Source organism: Pholis gunnellus (assembly GCF_910591455.1).
Source record: "Pholis gunnellus genome assembly, chromosome: 4".
Lineage (NCBI taxonomy): Eukaryota > Metazoa > Chordata > Actinopteri > Perciformes > Pholidae > Pholis > Pholis gunnellus.
Window position 1 is genome coordinate 8,709,250 of NC_136530.1, and position 24,395 is coordinate 8,733,644.

The 24,395-nt window shown below is 41.4% G+C and overlaps 1 protein-coding gene across 1 annotated transcript in view; it reads right to left on the bottom strand.

Annotated features, from left to right (window-relative positions):
* The window catches only part of cacna1ea (calcium channel, voltage-dependent, R type, alpha 1E subunit a), a gene marked incomplete at its 5' end in the record, with an annotated part of 74,202 nt that extends 50,097 nt beyond the window's left edge, over nt 1–24,105 (bottom strand). The window contains 2 exons of the mRNA XM_079157864.1: nt 4,112–4,399; nt 23,576–24,105. Coding sequence (XP_079013990.1) covers nt 4,112–4,399; nt 23,576–24,105 — 818 coding nt within the window. The remainder of the gene's footprint in view (nt 1–4,111; nt 4,400–23,575) is intronic.
* Nucleotides 24,106–24,395: the final 290 nt, after the last annotated feature.

Here is a 24,395-nt window from a genome sequence, read left to right on the forward strand (position 1 = left end):
TCTATCTTGGATTCCACATCACCTCCACACCTCAGTGGTCTGCTTGAGCCAGACGATCAATCCTGACGATAAATGCGGCCATAGTTCAGTCAGTCCTATTTATACGCAGCAGCCCTGCGAGTAAACCGTGTCAACTCTGAGCCACAGCTGGCTCCTATATACACCTCTATACGGTCATCATACCAAAGAGCGAGGGTGGAACATACCTCCTGTGATGTTTTGTGGTTTTATTACATTTCTGTAAGCAGATTTCAGACCAGTGCATATTTAGTCCAAGGCCACATTTACTCTCATTTCTTCAGCTACACTTTGATTAAAGAAGTAAAAAAACGTTTTTGTAATTGGAGATAAATGAGAGTAGGACCATATCAACACTAGGGTCATTTCCTTGCTAATTTTCCATTTCCATTTTTCATGCAAGGATGGAATTTAGAGGGAAATGAATGGTCTTTCTCAGGTTAAAGCTGGCTCTAGAGACATTTGCAAAGGATTTACAACTTGTAATGTACCCTTGATCAAATTAACATCCGTGCACTTGAAATCCTGGTGAGGCCTAACCAGGATTCGAAACGCACAGACAGGCCTAAAAAAGAACAGTGACCCATCCTGTTTAATACTTAAAATGTCTACGATTCATATTTAAAAACTCAAAGAAGTCTGACAACCAGCAAGCATGCGGTTATTACTGTGTGCCATGATGAAACAAACTATTAAATCTATCTATCAATTATTTAGAGGTGTACCTTCTCAATGGGAAACTTCCCGCTGCGGGGGATCCCAGTGGGGATCAGACAGGAGGAGCAGCTGTCAGTCCTCACCAGGCCTGCCACACAAAACTCAGGCCGTGGACTTAATTACCCCTTCCTCTTCCCTGCCAGGCCTTGATCAGCCTTCCATCGACTACAACCTCAGGCAGGTACAGTGGGCTGATAGTCAGACATAGGCATACACATATTAAACCACCTCTTCCAAAACATATAAGAGAGAATATGAACTCATGTAAATCAGCATTGACAGAGTGTAACACGCTCTCTGAAGCCCACACACAGCACTCTGGCTCTGTATAATTCCTGAATTGATCTGCTGTTAATTGAGCACTCAGAGAAAAAAAAAGAGCCTCTTACAGCGAGGTGACAGCGGCAAGTTGTTTTTCAACTCAAGGCTGACCTTTTGGAGATGTCCTGCTGATATAGTGAGTGTGTGTGTGTGTGTGTGTGTGTGTGTGTGTGTGTGTGAGTGTGCTGTTGTATTTATTTTTCTGTGAGGACCGATTTGAATTTCAGACGATGAGAACAAGGCGGAAGTGAGAATGTTTTAGGGTGGTTTCCCTTCTGTAAAGGCTACGACGGTAAGGGTTAAAAATACAAATACGTTTATGTTAAGTTTAAGGTAAGGGCTCAGGTTAAACTGCTAGCTTGTGAACATAGACGAGCATTTAGAAGCCTAAGAGCCAGATTTACCTCAGGAGTTGGTAAAAGTTAAAAAGTGAACAGCGAGAATTGCTCCATAACTGCTGGATGTGTAAATAGGCAACTGTTTGCGATAACAAGTTCAGCTTAAAAGTGCGACGTATGCCAATGTTGCGTTCACAACTTGTTTCTTTTGTCCCCAAGTGGTCAGTTTTTGCAGGTCTAAGTATAATTTTGCATGCAGGGTCCTTTACTTTTAATTTAGTAATAGATCTGAATACTTGTTCAACCACAGGGCATTAAGGTAAGGGAAGGGGCTAAATAATGCATTCTGTCAATAAGGGTCCTCACAAGTATAGAAATGTGTGTGTATCATTGCTTACATGTTCATATGTGTTCATATGAACAATGTGTGTTCTCATTTGTGCTTACTCGTGTATTTACTGTAAATGAATCCTCCCACTCCAGACATGATTCACATGTATTGAAGGGAGCAACTCGCCACAGTGAATCTCAACCAGAACGCAGAAAGACTCAGCATCACTCCCCTCAAAACCATATTAGTAAACAGTATGATATAGTATGACTATAATAGTGAGTGATGACTTGTTATAATAGTATATGACAGTGCGATCAGACATCATTACATATAATTCCTGTTAATGTCAGTTAATCAGATACAGTAGAGCTCATTGGATGTAATGAGACACTCCCTCCACAACAGCACATTAACCTGGAGGTTATTTAGTCTGGCTGCTTTCCTTCTGGTCACTGCAGCACACATCATATTTGGATTAGAATTGTAATCTTGACACAGAAGATGTGCCTGTGCAATTATACCATCACTATTGGTTATGACCCAGCCACTAGGGGGGTGAAATGTGATAAGATAACTAACACACACACACACACACACACACACACACATGCACACCTCGACCCTGTTTTCCTCAACTGTTGATTGAAATTCATCCCGTCTCTATTTTTAATCACCTCAATAGATGGGCAAGCCCAGAGAAAACAACAATAGACAGCGATCAACAATGGGGGCCCACTCATTCTATTTGCTGGGTTTTTATAATCAGTAGGCCAGTGAGTCAGTCAGGAAGCTGTTGAATGGAGCAGAACAATAGCAGAGAGGAGGCCACACCTGGCCCGGACACCTGGTGAGCTGCACAGCGGCAGCACAAACACGCCACCGATGGACAGTTGCGTGTTGTCGACCTCCTCAGCGACAGGCAGAGGAAATAATATAGCCTCTCCCCTTTTCAGTAAATAATGGCAGAGCGAGTCATTAGGTTTGAGAAACTAGCCATTAATGTAACATCATTATTGAAAATCAATAAAAGTGTTATGTAATACAGATTTGGATAAAGCCACACCTTGAATTAATAGCAGTATGAGCGCAGTGCAGAGCGGCAGCCGTGAGCTAGCCATTGGGACATGCTAACATGCATGAATGCACTAAAAACAAGTGCAACCGGCCCGGCTATGTCAACATAGCACGGCGGAGCTCGGATTACAACGCACAAAGAGGGAGAGCGACTTCATTCTCTGCTCAGGTAGACATTATTCCACTACTGTATATCTTTACATAACAAATAGCTGTTTGCTGCTAAAGTAATCCTGCACATTGCACCTTTAAGCAGGCAGCTGGTCAGGTTGTGATAAGTGGTTGAGTTTAAGGCTGCAACTCCCCACAACAAAGCGTTAATTACTACAAAAATGCTAATCAGAGTTTCCCAAAGTCCAACGAGATGTCTTCAACTGTGTCGTTTTGTCTGATCAACAGTCCAAAACTTAAAGATATTCAGTTTTTTATGTGATACAAAACAAAAAAGAAGTTGAAACCAGTGAATGTTTGTAATTTTTGCTAAAAAAAAAACAGAATAATTGCTGAATTATCATAATAGTTGTAAATTTTCTGTCCATCGACTACTCAATTAATCGACCAATCGTTGCAGCTCTAGTTGAGCTTGATATATACACTGTACATAACTTGTCAGGAGGGACAGTGAGTGTTGTGACAACAGCAGGTCTTTATAGCCTTTTGTTTACAGAAAAGATTGACAACCATAAACCGCAAAACTCTTGTGTTCCTCTAATCCACTTTCCATTGACATCTCCTCCCCTTCTGCACTAGCTTTTGTCTAGCTATAGCTATTGTCATAACCTGAGTCATAACATGATAGATAATTCCATACACTTTCGGATTATTGACCTATAAAATGGTAAAATAATGTCACTGGCACACTCAAGTCTGATTTAGTGCTTGTTGTTTCATGCCCTACTTCTCAATTCCCAATCCCCTGTTTGGATTACATTTAAATGAATCAATCAATTAAATAAACCCCCAAAAAAGTAATTTATCACTCAAGCGACTCCTAGACTGAACTCAGATGAGTATCTCACACTGTCTGAATATGTGTGTGTTGGTTGAGTTTCTCATGTCTTGCCCTGTGTGTGCTGTCCATGGTGCTGAAACAGACATTGGGGCCAGACACTAAAGATACTTTGGCTGTTTAAGGACTTTGGTTTTCTGTGAAATGGTGTGCACTTGTGGAAATAAGATAGATTGTTCTTGTTTATTTCTTACACTGGGAAACAGTTTACCCACCTTAGTAATCCACTCCTACACGACTCCTTTCACATCTCCGATGAATGCGTTTGTATATTTCACACATTACCCGCTTCATTTACACCATGAAGCAGAAAAAGGATATGGCCACTCAATGACTTTCTTGGCATACTTCCTGACCACGTTGTCCTCGCCAAAGATGAAGAGGGACCTGTTGACGGTGAAGCAGTTCTCCCTGACCGGGATGGGGTTGTACAAGGCCATGGTGCGGGCACGCTGTGCTTTGGTCTGCTTGAAGGCAGGGGAGATGCCACCTGTGGACACGGCCGCCCCATCGCGGTTCCGGTTGCGCTCGGACCCTCCATCACCGGAGCTCAACAAGCCCGGGACGTCGTCTCCAAACCGGGCCATTCTGTTTGGAGGGGAGACGGGAGAGGAAAAGGAGGTTATAGTCTCCTAGAAAGCAGGGCGCGGTGCTGCGCTCGGCGTGACAACGGCGGAAGGGCGAGATCCTGACCAGTTTTAGTCCATCGTCAGTTTTATTCGCAAAAAAACACCGAACTCAGTGTTCCACAACTTCAAAATCTGTTCAAAACAATCACGGATTCATCTCCAGTCGGTCCAATTAGAGGCGCTCGTCGATTTCAAGTGCGCTCTGCGTAAAACAAAGGACACAAATCCAAAAAGTAATTCAATTCCGCCTTATTTAACAATCTGTCGTCTTGAATTAAGCTGTAAAAACGGATCAATTTCACAGCGTTTGATTCACATCCAAACACTAATATCTCAAAGAAGGCTGCAACAGGTCACGTCTTCAGCCATCCTCAGTCCGCTGAGCGAGAAGCACGAGAGCAGGTTGATCCATGGGGTTTTTAAATAAACTAGCGGCAGTCCTCTGAGTAATTCAGAGCACATCACTCCTGTCTCCCGTCTCCTCTTCTCTGTTGACCACCTACCACAAGAGCACTATCCTATTGCGTGCGTAGGACGACCGAAAAAAAAAAAAAAACTTTGGCATTTTCCACGAGATTCCCCCCCCCCCCCCCCCCACGAAACAACGGGAACAAAACAAACTGTCAACTACGTGTCACGCGTCGGAAAAAGAAAATCCTCTATCCGTCTTTTCTGCATTGGGATAGTGAAAGAAGTGTATGTACCTTCCCCACCGCACTGTTGGAGCAGAAGGAGAGAAGACAGCAGTGTCTCCTCATGCGCCATGCACTTCTCCTTTAGCCTCCGTTCAGCCCCACACATGCACTTCAATATGCTGCAGATTGAGTTAACAAAGCACGTGTTAACGTACGAACCAGGACAACAAATTAACGGAGTCACGATGTGATGAAGACACGTATTAAGTGCCTCCATCTTGACGAGTTGAGATTATGTAAACCAATTAAATTGAACATTTGGCACCTTGTAAACCTGTTAGGCTATTCAAGATATCAAGACCAGCGCTGGCTTTATGCTTTCGCTGAAAATGTGGGTATACAATTCTTTGTAAAATACTAAAAGTTTACTTTGGGATCACTTCAGCTTTTTCGTGTGACTGGTCAGTATATAGGCTACCATTTGAAGAGGGGCCATGCTGTGATATTTGATTCAGACGTTGTTCACCCCGCATGGTCGTCCGGAAGAGCAAACTGAGAAGCTGGTCACACATCGAGACACTCAGGAGGACAGCAGCAAGCATCTTTGACTAATTACAGTGTTCAGAACCTACTATTGAGAGGCTTGATAGTGAGGGGGAGTTGTGCTGCTGTGTGCTGGCTGGAAGTGATCACATCTACTCTCATGAGGATGAAAGCTTTTTACAATGAAGAGGGGGTGGGGGGGGGGGGGGGGGGGGGGGGGCAGGGACCCATGTTGGGTTGGAAGGATGGAGTTCAAATGTTACATCTGTCAGATCTGAGAAAATGTATCAAGCAATCATTATGAGAATTGGCTTTAAGAGGATAAATCTGTTAACGTACTATGTGTCTTTTATCATCAATAAATCCCTTGAAAAGAGCAAAACCGATGATGAATTGATGCTCCAGTTTTTTTGTTTTATCTGTGAAGCCAACGTCTCAAGTAGCTTCTTCCTCTGTGCACAGCAGAGCTTTGTGCTAAAATCAAAATGCTAACTACTCGTTATAATAATGCTAACATCTTAGTTAGTCATTTGGGAAACAAACTTCTAAGTACTAAACACAAAATAAAACTGAATGTCATTAGTTTGCAGGTATTTGTATTTGCAGGTAAGTCTTCAGACAAATACACATTTTGACCTAATGTCATCACAATGGGGTACATCTGTACCAAATGTTATGGCAATCTATCCAATTGTTGTTGAGAGATTTCACTCAAAACCACAAGTGTGAACCTCATGGTGGCGCTAGAGAAAAAGCCAAGGGATTTTGCCATCTATAAAATAGTTAGAGATATTTTAGTGTGAACCAAAGTGGTGGATCAACTGACAGACTGACTTTGCTATCTGCTAAAACACATCAGTGAACAACAGCTTTGCCGTTTCTTCATTATTATGAACATGGGCACTGTACTGTATGTTTGTGTGTAACTTGTTATAATTGAGTCAATCACAAATACTGCCAACTGTCCTTCTGCTGTAAATATTAAGTGCGTATTAATCCAAGGCTAAAAACAGCCAATAAATCCACTATTTACCTTTATTTTAATACCATTTGCTAAAAACTACAGTGCCCAGCTGTTTTAAGAAACTACTGAGCCTGCTTATTATGAAAAAGAGCAACTGTCCAAAACAATATAAAGCATGAAGTGAAATGAATGAACACCTTTATTATCAAACAGCATCAAGCTGAGTGAATCAGTGTGAATAACAATTTACCAGTAAACTGATGTTGATGGAACCAGAAGTCAAAGAGAAGATGAACCACAGGAGAGAGTTAACCACGACGCTGACACTGATGGGTATGTAGTGATAGTGTATGACGAAGGCAGTGATCAATGGTGTGTGGCCTCCAACTCATTAGAACTCCAACACATTATGGGCTTTAAAAATAGAACACATAACAGACAGATTTCTGACATCTCCTCATTATAAGCAATGAGAAGAGACGTACGAATTGTCCTATGACGGTCTCCTCCAGTTATGAGTCAAAAATCTGTTGAAAGATCACATTTCACTTGTTTTTTTTGTTATTTCAATCTCGGCTAAGTGTGATAGAAATGTGACTTCATGCCACTTCATCTGTGCAGCAGTGATACCATCACAGTGTTTTCTGCCAGGAGAAGAGAGCGGAGAAGCCACGGCTCTCTTGGCTGAGAGGTGAGGGGTGAATTATGGTAATTAGACGTTAGCAATAGGGATGATTAGGGTGGAAGGACAATGGTTCTTTCCTGGAAATAGGCAGAAGGCAGGTGGGTGGAGTCTCTTTGTTGTAGATGATGCTTTGAGTTTCTCCAATTAAAAAAGGTATTTTTTGAAGGACTAGTGAACCCAAGTGAAATATGACTTCAATGTTTTTTGCTGGAAGGCTCAGATCAATTAATCACATGTTCAAATTGACATCACTGGCACTAAAGCTAGTTGGTAGAAATGTCTAATAAAGCACACTTTATAAAGAGCTTATAAGTTGTAACTAATGGCTTTATTGGTGGTTAATAAACAATCAACTAATGCTTTATAGATCAGTTATAAGTCATTAACGGCAATAATATTTGGGTTGCAAGGTTGTGAAAAATCCCTTTGTCTGGTGCTTATTCTTTCTTTTTGGTATAAAGGTTAATAATCCATTTATAAAATCATGGGTTTCTTACTTTCTAATGAGCCATCCAGTCTGCAGTTATACATATCAATAAGTGATCATTGAGGCGTCTTCCTGATACGTTGTCTGAAAGATAAAGCAAGCATCATACTGGAGGAAGGTTTTTCACAACCTGGCAACCTAAAAGTTGTTCATATCAACGCAAAAATATATAACTCAAAATGTTGCAAGGGTGTCAATATTTCTAAGAGTCTATTCTAATTAGGGCTGTTAATAGGCCAAAATAATTAACGATAAAGATATTTATAAGGTTTTGTCTCTTGTTTGGAAAATGAATTACCCTAAAAATACAAGTTTAGGGAAGTGGACAGACAGTCTGTAATGATAACTCGATATGTAAAATTATTTAACAGGCGCTGGATCATCATATGAGTTATCATATGAGTATTACAAACATAACAGCAATATTTCATTGTTAAATATAATGGTTATTGTCAATACCGGTACATCGCGACACCACTTATTCGAATCAAATTAAAGTTATACTTAATTAAGCATTCATAAGCAGCATATATACATTTACTATATTATTTTTAAGCTCACTATAATGTAGTTGTTAGCAGTGTTTATTCATGTATTTGTCAATAACTTTAACTCCTCCTGTGGATACCCATAAGTGGAAGCTGCTCTATAAACAGATGATGAACGACAATATAGTAAAACACAGTTGTAATAATTTAAAATATAAAACAAGTCTTCATAGAAGTTATAATCACCGACAAACACTGTACATTAATAAACGCATACAATGTTCTCATATCTACCATATAATGCGTTAATAAACCATTTATTACATCATGTATTGTACTGCTAATAAATGCTAAATAAGGGGACTTGAAGTAAAGCGTTTTTCCAATTTAGATTTCCAATTAAAAGTAAGACTCCTACAGCTACAAGTGACGAAAAAGAACATCTTTCTCACAGAGGCAACAGGAAGTCTAACAGGAATTTTGAAAAATGTATAGGAACCCTAAAATACATTCAGCTGCATTGTGCTCTCTATACTTCTATTGAAGGTATATATTGGTGGAGACATTTTGACACTGCAGGTGTGTTGTTTATGTTGGAAAGTCTTCCCCTCGCTGTAAGAGATGTCTAGCTTGCAAAATCTAGCCGAGGAACACAGGGTTACCAAGGTTACTTGCTGTCGTGACAGCAGGTTGACGGTCCGTGCTTCGTTAATGGGACTTAGTGACACAGGACCGAGGTGAGGACAAAGATTTCAACTCAAAAATAGAACGAGTGAACGGAGATACCTGGCATGCTCGTATCCGAAACCTGGTCATTATCAGGCTCTTCGCTTAATAGTCCTGTAACTAAATTAGCTTCTTAACCCTGAAGAAAAGAACAGCCAGTGAAAGCCCACTGGAGAATCCACTGTTCGGTTGTCATATGTGAACATTTGCTGCCAACATCTTTCCATCGAGCTCCCGCGCTTTGAATTCACAAGCCTTTTCACGTGGCTCATCCCTCTTTGTACAGCGTTTACTGTCCTCACAAAACCATAAATAGATTGCAACTACAACAGACATGGCCAATTTACTGTTTGTGCACGTTTACTCAACAAGGCTTTAATTGACAAAGTTAGCCTGTTGGTGATTTTGCATTTGCTGTGTTTTGTTTAAGGTTGGTTTGTATGATTAGTCTGGATTTTTGCAAACTAGTCCAACATGGATTTGACACATCTATGAGGTGTTGTTCAGCTCAGTAATGCAAAAGATATCAGCCTCAGAAACATTGAGACAACTTTAGTTTGGAGCTAAAAGAGACATCCAGTCTAGAATAAAGGAAAACTAAAAGGTAAACACTCTTATCTTTACTTCTTGGGTGACAGAATGAAGCTCACAGTCTGGATCGTATAAATACATTTTGAATGGAACAAAGTCTAAATGATAGACTTTTATTCACACACACCTCCGGCTGTTTATGTAGGTTTTTCTAATTTGTGTTGCTTTGTGGAGCACTCCAATTGAAAACCAAGCCAGAATAAGGAAAAATAAAAGGAAAAATTAATCATGATAAGTAGTGTAATTTGGGGAGTGTAAGTGCTTCCAGCAAGTGTAGTGAGTAACACATAGAGCAGAAGACACATTATTTACACAGTGCTTTGAGACGGATAGACAGACAGACAGACAGACGTCAGATAAGGAATCTGTGTGTCTGTCTGAGTAAGACTTGTCAACACATTTCCATCATTGTGGAGAACGCACGTGTTTACAACCATGGGAGGGGCTTTACATGTGCAGATACAATTTTAGATCACAGTGCACTTGCAAGGCAGTGTGTGTGTGTGTGTGTTTGTGCCTGGCTACGAAATGAAATTTGGCAAATACCGAGCCGTTGTTTGTTTTGCTATTACATGCAAAGGCATCATTCCAATTGACACAGCCCGCACACAAACGGCGCACTAACAAATAAAGTAATTTATGAACCACAAAATAATCAAAACATGTCAAACAAATAAATGGGAGCAATCGGTAAAGTCAGTAGTGTAGGGAGTGGATGGGTGAAAATGCGCTGCTCTGGTATTGTACCGTAAAAAGCAAGAGAAAGAAAACCGAAAAGCCACAAGCAATCTCCCCACAGACTCACAGGCCTGATACAAGATGCATGCGGCACCACCAGCACAGGTGTGTCCCCTGTCACTGATTACTTCAAACAGGTCTGCAGCCCTGGAGCCAGAAAGCACAAACAAACGCACCAAGCCAACGGGCCGTCACACAATTGATTCAATTTTCAGAAATGCATCAGCACAAAAACAATCTGTTCACACAGCTGATGTATGCTGCTGCTGAATGTCTGACTCACGAAGAAATATGAGTAAAAACAGAACCACACTGGCAAACGTAAAAACGGAATACTTCCAGTAGAAATGAGCTTGAAGCACAGTTGGAGACGTGGACGACCACATGTTGAGCCACATGCTAAAACAACTGTATTGAATGGAAATTTTGTGAAATTAATTTAATATAATTATTCTGGATATTATTCACCTCCTACAACACCTACCTAACTGTAGCGTCAGTACGTGTCAAGTGCTGTGTTTTCATGTATTAACTTGCACATCATGTGATGCTCAAATCATTAAAAAAAAAAGGTAAACCTAAGTTGCCCAAAATAACCGCTGTGCTGGGTCAGTGTGCCATCGGCCAGACCCCAGAATGCAACATGACACAGAAAAGCTCCGGGCAAACAGAAGGACAGACAGACGACAAAGCCAGACCTATTGATGTGGCGAGATGAAGGGGCTGGGGGATTGGACTATATTTAGCTTCATTGAGATGGTAATGGTTGGAACATGAGAAGACCTTTGTGTATGCGTGCGCGAGTGTATGTGTGCCTTTGCATGTTTCTGGGTGTGTGTCGACGATGGGCTGTACAAGAACCACAATTTAAATGTCTGGGCTTTACATTGGGAACGTTTTTTTTTTATCATAGAAGCAGGAATAATTACAATTGAGCTTGGCAGAATCAATGGTCGTCTCTTTTGCAATGACATTGCATGGAAATAGCAGCACTGCTGCTTTCTTTCCTGGCCTTGATCAGCGCCCAAAGGATATGTGATGAAACATATATACCCTGCGACACGATTTCTCTGCCTGTCTCTCTTACTCTCTTTCTGTCTCGCTCTCTCTCACCCTCCTCTATCTCGCCAGCTGTCTTACGCTCTCCCCCCCCCCCCCCCCTCTCTCTCTCTCTCGACCCAACCCAGATTTCTGCCTTCGACTGTTGTCTTCCTCCTACTTGTTTCCTAGCAACTGAACTGTCATGCCCCCTATTCTCAGCCCTGTGAATTTGTCACCGTAACCCTAGATTTTATGGAATAAGCTAGATAAATCACCGCTCCCCAAGGAGGGCTGAGTTATGATCGTTATCTCCAGGCAAACGACTCTAGTACAAGCATGTTGTTAACCTGGTTTCTGCCACATTTTAAGTTTAGAGTGGTCAACGCAACAGTTGGGCAGTGAATGGTGTGCTGCGATCATCAACCATTTATACAGCCGTCTGAGATGCTACATCAATTGAAGTGACTTCATTTAGAAAGATAAAGGATTTTGCCCGTGTACTGAATCTGCTGTGATGAACTTGTTGACTTAGAGGAGGACTAGCCGTACGCTGACGAAAGGCTTCACGCAGCTTCGAGGCCCAGGGAAGCTGAGCAGCAGATGAAAACACTGCAGTGCAGCCTTCGACAGCACACTGTTGACTTAATGTAAAGATGAATGCCCTAATAATAATAAGTGTGAGGTGGAGAAACCTCTGAAATATCACTAACCCAATCTATCATTTTTGATAAATGTTGTCCGTTTGTCCTTCTAATACAAAATTAAAAAAACAAAACAAAACTAATGTAATGATTTTGGGACATCATTTGAATATCATTGTGGGAACACTTTTGTTTACATTTAGATCTAAGATGGTACCTTTTAGTGCCTGTTTCCTAAGGCTATGTGATACAGAAAACTCTGGGAAACATAACGTCTTTAAATGAAGAATCAAGTTATGAAAGACATAATGAAGGAATCAATTGTGCAAAGAAAATGGAATGTCATGGCAGGTCTAGCAGCTACGCCATCATAGTCCAGGAGGATGACATTTTCAGCTCATATTTAATATATAATAGAAGGCCAGTGACGGTTTTGTTTATTAGTATGACACTAATTTACATGTGTACTAACCCAACTGTCACATTATGCATCCTAAATGATGTCTAATGCTGCATATTCCCTTGAATAAAGTCAAGGGGTGGAGGGAACTACGATTGCTGAGCAGTTAACTCCATCTAGTGACAAACAGAGGTACTACATTATGTAATGGGACAGAGAAAACTCTCCATTTCTATTTGGATATGTGGAGTTCAAAGATGTACCAATTGAAAGGACCAGGCGTGTCTAACAATGATTCTATTGTCTGACAACTTTGTTGTTGCTCATCTTTCTATATTTTCATACAAACAATAGGAGGATATTTATGTTCATGTAACAGCTGCCTCGGTTCTTTTTTATTTTGCTCAGTCGGCCCATGATGCATTTCTTCGGAACTTTCCAGACCTGCATTTCTCCATCCGCCCACCGGAAGCCCTCAGAACTTCCCGACTACCCTCCTTAGTATTTATACGAGCCCTTTTTCAGCCACGTTTGGCAATGCAAGCATTTTCTCCGAGGGTACAATTTATTGTACATATAACAGATCTGAAAGTAGCTTAAGAGGAGGAAAACAAGAGTTTGCAGAATAAACCCCTTAAAATGTAGTTGTATTGTTCAATGAAAATAACACATTTTGGTGATTTTGGGTATGTTTCTGCACAGCATTTGGTCAGTGGTTTGGAGACCTTTCTTACTCCAAACATTTCAGAAAGACAGTGCAAAACAAAAATTAAATCCTGATATACACAGTAAAGAAGCAGGTGGGTTAATAAAGAAAAAGTCATGTCTAAGGATTTGTCAGTGACTGATAGGTGCTGCAGCTATTTACATTTTTATATTAAACCATCCATTGGTCCATATATCTATCTGGCTCAAAATTTGAGTGTAAATAATCAAACTGGCAGCCAGACGGATCAATACTGGCACAGACGGCTGTATATTTATCACAGAGGTGTGCAAGGGCCTGCCGGTCATAACAAGGCCAGTAGGCTGGTGGATACTTTACTCAGATTACAACGACTGCCTCAGCAGCTGCAGATCGAGTATGCTTGGTTTTTCACTCTACAGGACAGACTTTCACCACATCATACCTAATGGCTTCTTAAGTGGCAGCTGCTCTGATCTGGAAAACATACTGTGCAGACAAGCTCGACTGAAGCTGCAGTGAATCACTAAGACTGTGGATTATGAATGGCCTCTGGTGGGCAAAACAACGCTCATCCAACACACACAGGATCAAATCAAACTTTGGCTTGAGATGAATGGAATGGAGGAATGATTCATCAGTTCTTAGTGAGTTTGCAGTCTCAGCCGCTGCTTCTGTTTATCAACGTTTCAGCATGTAGGGGGAGTTAAAGTGTGCCAAATTAAACCCCAAAAGAGCTTTACATGTGCAAGTTGTCATTTTTGTTCTCATTGTGCATCTGCATGAATAATTCTCCAGAAAATCTATTTCAATTGTTCCTCTTCTCTTGTAGATCCCTCCAGTTGGATTTTGATGGCGCGTTTACCCATTTATTTTAAACAACATTGTGAACAGATGATTACTTCACAGGCTAAAACACAATCCATTTGTCTTATGAGTGCACGGATGAGCCGGTCTGTGCACTAGAGAGTTCTCAGCAGCTCCACTAGAGGTCACAGACACAACACTGAAGCCGCAGTTCGCTGCTGTGTTGGATATTGATGACGACTCAGTTTGCTTACCCAGCATCCTTCATCCCATTTGTCAGAACTACTACCCTCCTGGAGCAACATAAGTCACACAGCTGCAACATTTGGGCTCCCTCTGGTTTTGGGGAGGGAGGGAGGGAGGGAGGGAGGGGGGGGGGGGGGGGGGGGGTGGATGTGATGAATATCTTGCACACACACTTCGGGCGTGTATCTAGCTTGTTCCCCTGCATAAGTCTCCAACAATGGATAATGTGTGTATCTTGATGCTGGCCACATACTCCCCAACCCACTACCGAATTCTAATCTCAAAATAGGTGCCAAAAAAGGCTATTGGATATAGCTAAAGCCCCGCTCATAAGCCCATTTGGCTTGAAAGCATCAGTGACTGAAAGAAATCCTGTCGCACTACAAAGGTATTATTTTGCTCCAATAAGCTAACAGCATTGAACTCTCAGAGCACAGCACAATCATCTTTGATATTTAAATCTGAAGCTTTGAATAAACGGATGGGAGTGAATTCAAGGTCTATGACGGGGCACACATTCATCCTCTTCAGCGTGTCAGGACTTTAATGTTGAAAGAAGCACATGATAGCTTAGCTAGTTTGAGCATACGCACACACACATAAACACGCCGTCTTTGCATACACACACACACACACACACACACACAGCAATGGAAGTAAAGTAAGTATTAAAATGTCGTTCTTAAATGATGAAATCAGCCTGAATACAGCTCAACGGCATGATGAAGAGAACCACGGAGGACTGTTATCACATTCAGTGGACATTTAAATCCTGACAAAAGATCCTGATAAAAGAATGAATTATAATAGCTTTTCCAAAGAAGCAATGACATGTTGTTTGTGGGGGAGTTTTCAGGAGAAATAATATTTTCATTTAACTTGACATTTTGCTACCCGACAATCACTTCCTTCCTCATGTTAGCTAGCAGCCAGTCCCTATTTTAAAAGGGGAGTTAAAGGTGTCACTTCTGTAGCCAAACATCATTACATGAGGGTGTTTTATTTGTCTGTGTGCATTCGCACAGGTTGGCAGGTCCCATTGCTTCCTGTACTAAATGGTTTTATATCAAAGGGCAGAGTGTGAGGTCAACACAAAGTGCTGCTTTTCCCAGCAGAAGCTGTGCAGAAAAACCAGCTGCTCAGAAGAAAAAAAAAGTATCTTTTCAGTGTATAAACCTTTCTGTGAGTAAATCAAGTTAAATAATTATCTAACATTAATTCATTCTTATTTTGACAGGGGCTGATAGAAGTAAGTAAATAAATAATGGATTCTTAATCAAGGAGGTATCTTTATGTTCCCCACGCGGCTTTCTGTGTTATTTTCGAGAATTACAGTTCAGACCGCTACACTTCTGAGAGCTTTCTTACTTACACAGAAATAAAAGGTAAAATGACACATAAAATTCCATCCAGCACAGAGCCTGAAACATTATTTCAAGATATTGCTCGAAGCAAGCACATTTATCGTCTTATCAATTATTAAATAGATAATAAACCATATGCATTTAGACTCCTGTTTTTGGTGTGTGTGCCCATCTGAATGTGATTGTGTAATAGTAAATGAGAGAGCAGGCTTGTGGCGTTAAATGGGAGAACCTGAGGCCATATTTCATGGAGAAGTCCCTCAGGATATGTAGCTGATGTCATAAAGCAGGGCATGAGCCCAGAGATGCATGGTAGTAACATGTAGGGCTGTGATACTGAAAGAACGGGGAACAGGTAATGGGGGCATGCAGATGATCCTCTGTGTTGAGTCAAAATATAGGGCATGTGGGGGGGTGTTGAGCTCTGAACTAATATAACTTTATAATGTAATCACAAAATGACAACATCTATCTTTTGGTCCATCGCTTTGGCTTTGGTCCAGATTGAAATATCTCAACATCTAAAAGATGAATTGCCAGAATGTTTTGTACAGACATTCATGATTCCCCGATGATGAATCCTAATGACTTTGGTGATTTTTGGTGTCTCCCCACCATGGGGTTTGTGGTTTTAAGTACAAAGTCTCAACAGCTATTGTTATGTCCACCTCAGGATGAAATTTGGTAATCTCTTAATTTTGCATTTAGCACCATCATTAGGTCAACATTTGTGTCCGATACTTTGTTTTATGTCCAAATGTCTGCAAATCTAATCACATTCCTTTCAACCTCAGTTGTGCTCTGTGTTTAGCGCTGATTGACACATATTATCAACCTAACACACTAAACTAAGATGGGGATTGTGGTAAGAAAGTATTCTTACTAAACATCAGCATGTTAGCTTTGTCAATTTTGGCACGCTGACGTTAGCATTTAGCTCAAACCGCTTTATTGATAGTGACAACAGAGATTGAGAGGTACATGGGGACCGTGAGAGGGAGGGGTGGGTGACAAAGGTCCCCAGCCACAATCGAATTGGGGACATTGTGGTGATAATACAATACGACAATAAAAATATATGGTCAGGAAAGCTATTTTTAAACACTAACTAATTTCATCAATCTTTGCATAAAAGTTAATCATCAAAACCAAAGACAACAATGACTTTGCCATAATTAGAGCAATAAAAAAGAAATGCTATTCATCGATGATAAGGCATTATGAAGTCACTGCACACACACAAAACAAATTCTGTCAAAAATAAAAAAAAGGAGTTTCATACCACTTCCCTCTGTATCGGTCTGTCTTTGCTGCACTCCTAAACTCTTTGAACTCCCTTCAATGTCTTCATTCTACACCCCAGAGCACAATGTAGTCAAACTCAGACACCATCATCTACTGACATGGCACACAGCTCGGTAACTCATGATCTCTCTGCCTCTCTGTGATGGTCATCAACAGTGTCAGTTTGCAGGTTTGCCACCCAAACACAGAGAGACGGACAGAGGGAGAGAGCAAAGGAAGAAACAAGTGCGGGTGGAGGGAGAGTGTGAGACTGAATGCAAGCAGCAGTGGATCATTTTGACACTTAATGAGAAGCACTCCACCCTAAACCCAGTGCAAAACCAATACATCGTTGTCGCAGAACAAATATGCCAGCTTGAATGAAATAAAAACATTATTACAGTGTGCAAGTAAACAAACATTACCACACCCCCCCCCCCCCCGACACATATTCTCCATTTTGCATATTGGTCGACAGACACATAGTTTTGTGGCACTGAAAATGGCTTTTTCAGCGTGTCATCATTAATAATTCACTTATGACAAACAGCTCTGACATTTACACTGCGCTAGGTGTCTGTCTGACACCGAGAGGGAGACAATAATGAAGGAGAAGGAGAAGGAGACAGATACTAGGAGAGACAGATTCTCTCTCAGATGAAATTAGAAAGGGTCAGGTAGCAGGCCTAATAAAGTGTCAAACCCCGAGTAGTAAAACATTGACCGAAGAAGCAAAGCTGCCTAAGGTGACCTTTTTAGAAATCCTACATTGACCTCAAACCGATCTGAAGTGAATAACTGTGAGTTTAAGAGTGCAGTCGTGCCCCTTCAGCAAATCTTGTGAAATTGTTGTGAATGAGCGAACAGGTTTTCATGACATTTAGATTACACGCCTTGCTGCACATTCATGCCTCTGTTTGAAACAACAGTCACACCCTCCCGTCTTTGAGAGAATGTGTGAATGAGCTGATGGCGGACTTGCCGGCTGTATATATGACCAACTATGTAAACCCCTGAGTCTTCTCTCCTGAATATCCGTCTGACACCAAGCTCAACAAGTTGACAAGAAACCAAAGTGCGAGGGCAGCAGAGTGCAGACTCTGTTTCAGAGCTAATGCGTTGTTGCCAGACAAACACTGAGAGAAGCAGGCAGATTCAAACCAGAGTGGGTGTCACTAGCCTAGATTGGCTAAAAGCGATTCTTCAAGACAAAAAAACAAAGTCCTGAATACACCTTTGATCATTTACAAAATTGCATCCAAATCAATTTTCAAAAGTAGCTTCCCAGATTGATAACAAAATAACCCTGACTCCAGTGTTTTTATGAAATGATGAATCTTTCTAACAAGACTAACAAGAGTCTGCAGCTAGCGGCTCTGTGAGGCCGTACTTAAAACAGTGGTGCTTTGACATTGTTTGTTATTAACAAATCTTAGCTTAGCATGTTAGCATGCTGACATCTTCTAATTTGCATTACACACACAGTATAACTAAGACTGCTGGAAATGTCATCAGGTCTGCAAGTATTTGGTCAAAACCAAAGTATTGGACAAATTAAAATACCTGATGATGCCACTATGAAAAATGAAGGGATCCCCAAAGTGATTCATTTTCATCCGGAGGACAAGAATTTCTGTGCAAAACTTCATGGCAATCCATCAAATAGTCGGCAAAACAACTTCACTCAAACCGCAAATGTAAACCTCATGGTGGCGCTAAAGCAACAGTCAGGAGATCACCAAGGTCAGCAGGCTTCATCCTGTGAGGACCACGAACGCCTGTATAAAATGTCATGTCAACCGATCTGTAACCAATAGTTTAGGTATTTCAGTCTGGACCAAAGTGGTCACCGAACCTTGCTATTCATGGAGGCATGCCGTCTGCAAAAAGCAAAGTCATTTGTTACAGCCCTACACTCAGTATGCCTCATGCAGTCTTCAACTAAAACAAGAACCCCCGAACCATGTTCTCTGTACCGGTGGAAAAATAATGAGGCTTTTGCTTGGTGCCTAAAGCATGAAAACACAAGACACTGCTGTAAACAGGCAATTTTCCAACTGTAGCCGTGAGCAATGAAGTCGACGAATGAAGACGCTTTGCGGATGGCCAGAGGCACAGCCAGTGTGCTCCAATCAGTTTGTGATCAGTAGAAATAAACACCGGGTCCAAGTCTGTAAACACACCCCTGCCGAGATTAGAGCCAAAGCGGACGGGAGGGATGTGCAGATAACCACGATAACACAACGCACATACAAACAGCACACACACGGTGGCTACAGCAACGATGATGTGCGGATGACTTCATCTTTCATCTGTAACCACTGAGGCCGGCAGCATTTGCAGAATACATCACCTGTGAAGTATTACATGAATTGTTGATATGACATCCCTCAATATGTCTTCACTGTGCAGAGTGTGTGTGTTGCCGGTCATCATGGCAGCCAAGGAACTACAACAACACACATTGCTTATTTATTCTTGTTATTATCTACCCAAGATGTTCCTCGTTGACAGTTTTTTGCTACATTTTGTAAAAAGAAAAAAATAACAAGTTGAATGAAATCTTAATAAGTAAAGAGGTAAAAAGGAAATACCAAAGTATTGTTTATATTTTGCACTACCTTGTCATTTGCAAGTGCCTTCATCATTCCAAGTGTTGATTGTAAAAATAAATGTTATTAGTCAGGAAATGTCAGACTAAAAAAAAATCTGAAATTCCTGTGTCAGCGCAGAGCAATCGGTTTGGGGACAATTGTGATTGTGGTGTCATATTTTCTTTTAAAAAACTAAATGCAGCTCTGATGTGATGCAGACTAATCTGACCAAAAGGTGTGTTTAACTGGTAGGAATCATTCGCTTTTGCCATGAAAGTAAAGTCAATTTTATTTATACATCCCAATATCCCAAATCACTAATTTGCCTTAAGGGGCTTTAAATGGATACAATGGATCAATCAAATAGAATGATAATACAGTAGTTTCCTAAGAAAAGGTCTATATCCTCAAGCTGGTTCCATCTCACAAAGTTCAACAAACTTCTCATGAAACAAGAAATGTCCTTTGATCTCATTTTTTACATTGTCAAAGAACATTTTAATATAAAATCTGAATGTACTTGCCTCAATGCTTCTAGTCAAACAAGAATCTGAACAGATAACTTCAGGTGTTTACTCTACACACGATTACATTTATGTTTGCGAAAAGTAGGGAAACAAAGTGCCATTTACTCTTTTCTAAAATCCCTTTTTCAGATGCTTCAGTAATTTCTGTACAATTGAATCGTCCAGAGACTGTGGAGAGCCGCAATTGTATCATCGCTCCACTCAGCCACTTCAGTCTCATTCATCCTGCAACCGTTTACTGTGAATGTGTGCCGACAGTGCTGAGGAGAGCGCAAGTGCCCTCAGACAGAGGAGTTATTCAGTGTGAAAGATGACGAGCACACAATGCAGGTGTGACGTTGGACCCAGAAGAATTGGAATCAATGCCAATCAAGAAACTAATTCAAGACTCCCCAGTACGTCTACTCCCAGTACAAACACACACACACACACACACACACACACACACACACACACACACACACACACACACACACACACACACACACACACACACACACACACACACACACACACACACACACAATCTATATGCCACAAACTTCAACTAGTTATAATAAAATATTCATCTTAGGGTACGGTCTCATTCACAGGCCTGTCAGTAGGACAATGGCCTTGTACTCAGGTAGTCTTGCTGCTCTTTCAGAAGCTTTTCTGTTGGGTCTGAATTTTTATGAAATTTGTATAAAATAGTGTGCAAAACATTTTGGCAAAGTATTAACTCTTCCTCTCTACCTATTCCCTCAGAAATACACACATATATCAAACACAAAAACACACACAGCACCAAGGTCAAACAGAGACCAAAACATTTTTAGTGCCCTCCTCTATTTGTGACCAACGACTGCTCCTGCTGTCGTTGAAATGCCAGATTGATTACCGTCATTAGGGCCACACTTAGGCGAAATCTAAGTACTGTTATTACATCAAGTACTTCCGAAAGGATGTTTTTATCCAGACCGCCACGTGTCAAAATGCCACAAATGCACATACACACAGACTCACACAGCCAAATACAGACACAAACATACATAACACTTTCAACCCCTGCCAAGAGGAGAACAAGATACCAGAATGTGAGGCATAATTGCTTCATTTACAAAGCAGTGTTTGCTGTTTCAACATGTCTTTCAAGCGGAGCTATGTGACAAGCAAACGTTTCAGAATATCCTAATTGGAGACACATAAAAGAACAAGACTAGAGACAAAGTCGGTGGCTCATAGACGCTGTACTGCTCATTAACATTCATGACACAAAGGGTTTCGAAAGAAACAACACACTGACGGTTTCGTTAGTCTTATCTTTCGTTATTCGTTGTTTCATTATACCAAACAGGAGGTCTAAAAATGTGCAGTCTGACAGAGTGACACTAAAGACCAGGTCATGGAAAAGCCAGACTCAAATGGGTTCTTCCTCTGGGGAGTATGAGTACAGTCTGCAAAGTTTACACCGAGTACATTTCTATGTCTGCAGTATGAAATTACTTCGAAATGTTAATGTGTAACAGGTGCAAGAAGAAATGTCACAGGGTCACTAAAGTTCATCCTCTGGGCAACATTAATAATTTAATGGAACGGTATAGCCAGAAGTTTTATTCATTGCATTCTGGGAAATTTGGCCCGATGATGACACTTGGGAAAATGTCCGGGAATCAATGAGACATTAAGAATTATCTTCAGGGAGTCATGAATGTTCACAGCAAATTCTAACACGATGGTGCCGCTATATGACAGGTCATGGGGTAACTATGACTAAGTAGTTCACTGGGGACTACAAACATCGATCCATGGAGATATCTTGCTAAAGGCTAAAGTGAAACAAGGGACAGACCGAGTTATGAACTGAATAATATTACCATGAGCTCTGCTGATTGCTAGGAACACAACTCAGATGGGCTTTCTTTTTCATCACATAATGCTCAAGCTTGGTTTGAAAACAGCTTAATTCCCTTTGAATAACAAAAGCAGGTGCACACTTTGGCTCAGGTGCAACATCTAATTTTCCATCCTCCTGTCAGGTGGCTGTGGGTTTGTTGCTAAGTGGCCCTAAGAGGTGGATGTTCATGGTTGTTACATATCCTGACTCACTCCGGTCATTGTCCTCTACGCGGATGAAGTGTAGATCGGTCATGTGGTATTGTAATAATTATATCAGGCAGGGGAGAGAATAGTTATCTGGCCCATGACTGAGCATCTCAACAGGCCTGGTGATCCAGTAATCAACCACATCAATACCACTGTCACATGGGCTTAAATATCAAATGCAAATTAGAGCCTCTTATTTCTCTTCCCTCCTCATCTCTTCCCCTGCATTCATTGTATGTCATCATCCATCTCTTCTCCACCTCCCATCTATCCTCCCACTTTCTGTCCGCCGTCACGCTCCCCAAGCCTCTGTCTCTTTGGCCATATACATAACTCAGTATGGGATGTGGCATCCTGTACCTGTGGTGAGGCAGGAGCAGGGGGGGCACAGAGGGTGCCAACACCACTAGAGGTGAAGCCCCAGCTTCAGCAGGGAAACAGAGGGGGGCGTCACTGCTATAATCAGCTAGAAGATCCACAGCGCCGCAGGGCAGGAAACCAGTAAATACACACACAGCCAGCAGCCAGTTAGCTTAGCTTGGCAAAAAGATTGGAAGCCGGAGAAACAGCTGACGAAATGCACCTATCTGCACCTCTAAAGCTCACCAATTAAAACATAAAACGAAAAATGACATTAATAATGTGCCCTGCTATTGCTTGACTGGGAGCAGCAACGACTTGCAGGCGAAAAAAATAGACCCCCAATAGAGTATGGTATTACTAAACTTCGTTTTTTGCACATATTATATAAACTAGATGTGTTAATTGGTGGTGTTTCAATGCTGGTAGGTGGATTTTGTTCCTGTTTGATGGCGCCAGGCTACCTGTGTCCAGTCTTTATGCTAGGCTAGGCTAACTAACTATGCAAACATGAGAACATGAGAGTCTCTCTCACCTGCTAAATGTTAAACTATTCTGTTAAACCTGCACTCATACCCACTAAATAGTGCTGTGAACATACACAAACCCATGCATTGAATATTTTTCACCATCTTTACAACTGTAACTCCTGTCAACACCACAACACATTTCTTGAGACATACGTGTGAAAACGTTTTTTATGCTTATAGTTCCTGCATCTTCTTTTCTAGTTGTACATTAAAGAGACAGATCTGAAGGTTGGAGTGAATGTGAAAATGGTTTTGACTGGGTTTTTTTCTTACTGACCCTTTTTTTCTATATTCTCAATTAGTTGTTTAGAAAACAACAACACAATAAAATCACTGTGATACCAGATGTTGTCCTGACCCCAGCCTGAATATCATTTGACTACATAAATAGAGTGTTATCCAAAATGTGTCCGCATCAGAGCTGACCATTATATCGATTTTAGTTGCATTACCTTAGGTTTTGATTCTGACAACATGCTGGGAATTGAATTTTGTCACAATGATGTTAAATATAATTAAATTGTACTTTGAGATTCCAAAACATCTCTATAGCAGATGTTATCATATTCACAAATGGTCAAGACATTATTGTATACAGCTTTGTTGCTGTGGTTTGTTTCTATATTACTATATTTAGAATTAAGCTCTGGATAATTTAGCAGGTAGGAGAAAGAGAGATCCAGGGTTCTGCATGTAAATCAGCATCATACTCACTCCCACTCCTTGCGTCGTGCCTGTGGTGTGCTGTGAATCTTATGAGCCTGGTGTGCTTTGACAATATCCTTCTGCTCGATCAGGCCGCCCCGACGTCTCTTCATCACATTGGGACTGACCGCCAAATCTCCATCCACCCCAAACATTCCTGCTCCAACTTCAAAAGTTGAGGCCACATCAAGAGAGAGGCCGAGACGGTTCGGATTTAGAGGGGGAGCCTGGCCGGACATGTGTGGGAGGTAGAGGGTGTCGTAGCTGGTCGCGAGACTTTGGCGCTCCAGGAAGGAGTGGGACTCAGGCAACAGGCTCGACCCCGCGGCCAGTCCTGCACGATGCTTCTGCCAGTTCTCACTGTCCGTTGGGGACGAGTGAAGGATGTGGTGCCTCGGGGTGCTGCTACCACACATCGGCCCCATGCCCGGACCACCTCCTGGACCCTCCGGCCCTGATGGGGCTCTCGGTAGCCCCAAAGCATTGTGGTCCCCTGTCAGAGACTGAGAGCTGACCGAACAGGAGCCCAGTTCCAGCATGGTGGGAAAGCTGCCCGGGATTTCAGCATAGTGCTGCAGGGAGGAAAGGGAGTAGAGAGGAAATGGAATACAGGAATATTAATGTATTAATAGACAACCTTTAATTGATATCAAAGATTCACAAAACAGTTTGTTTGGATATTTTATTAGACAGTAGACAAGAAACTGACAAGTTGAAGTCAAGGACCATCTCAAAAGCGAGTGCAAAATGGCCAAAAGTGTTTTTTTCAGTTTTTTTGTTTCTTGACCAACTTCACTTTCATCTGGGCCTCTTCCCATTATGCACAACC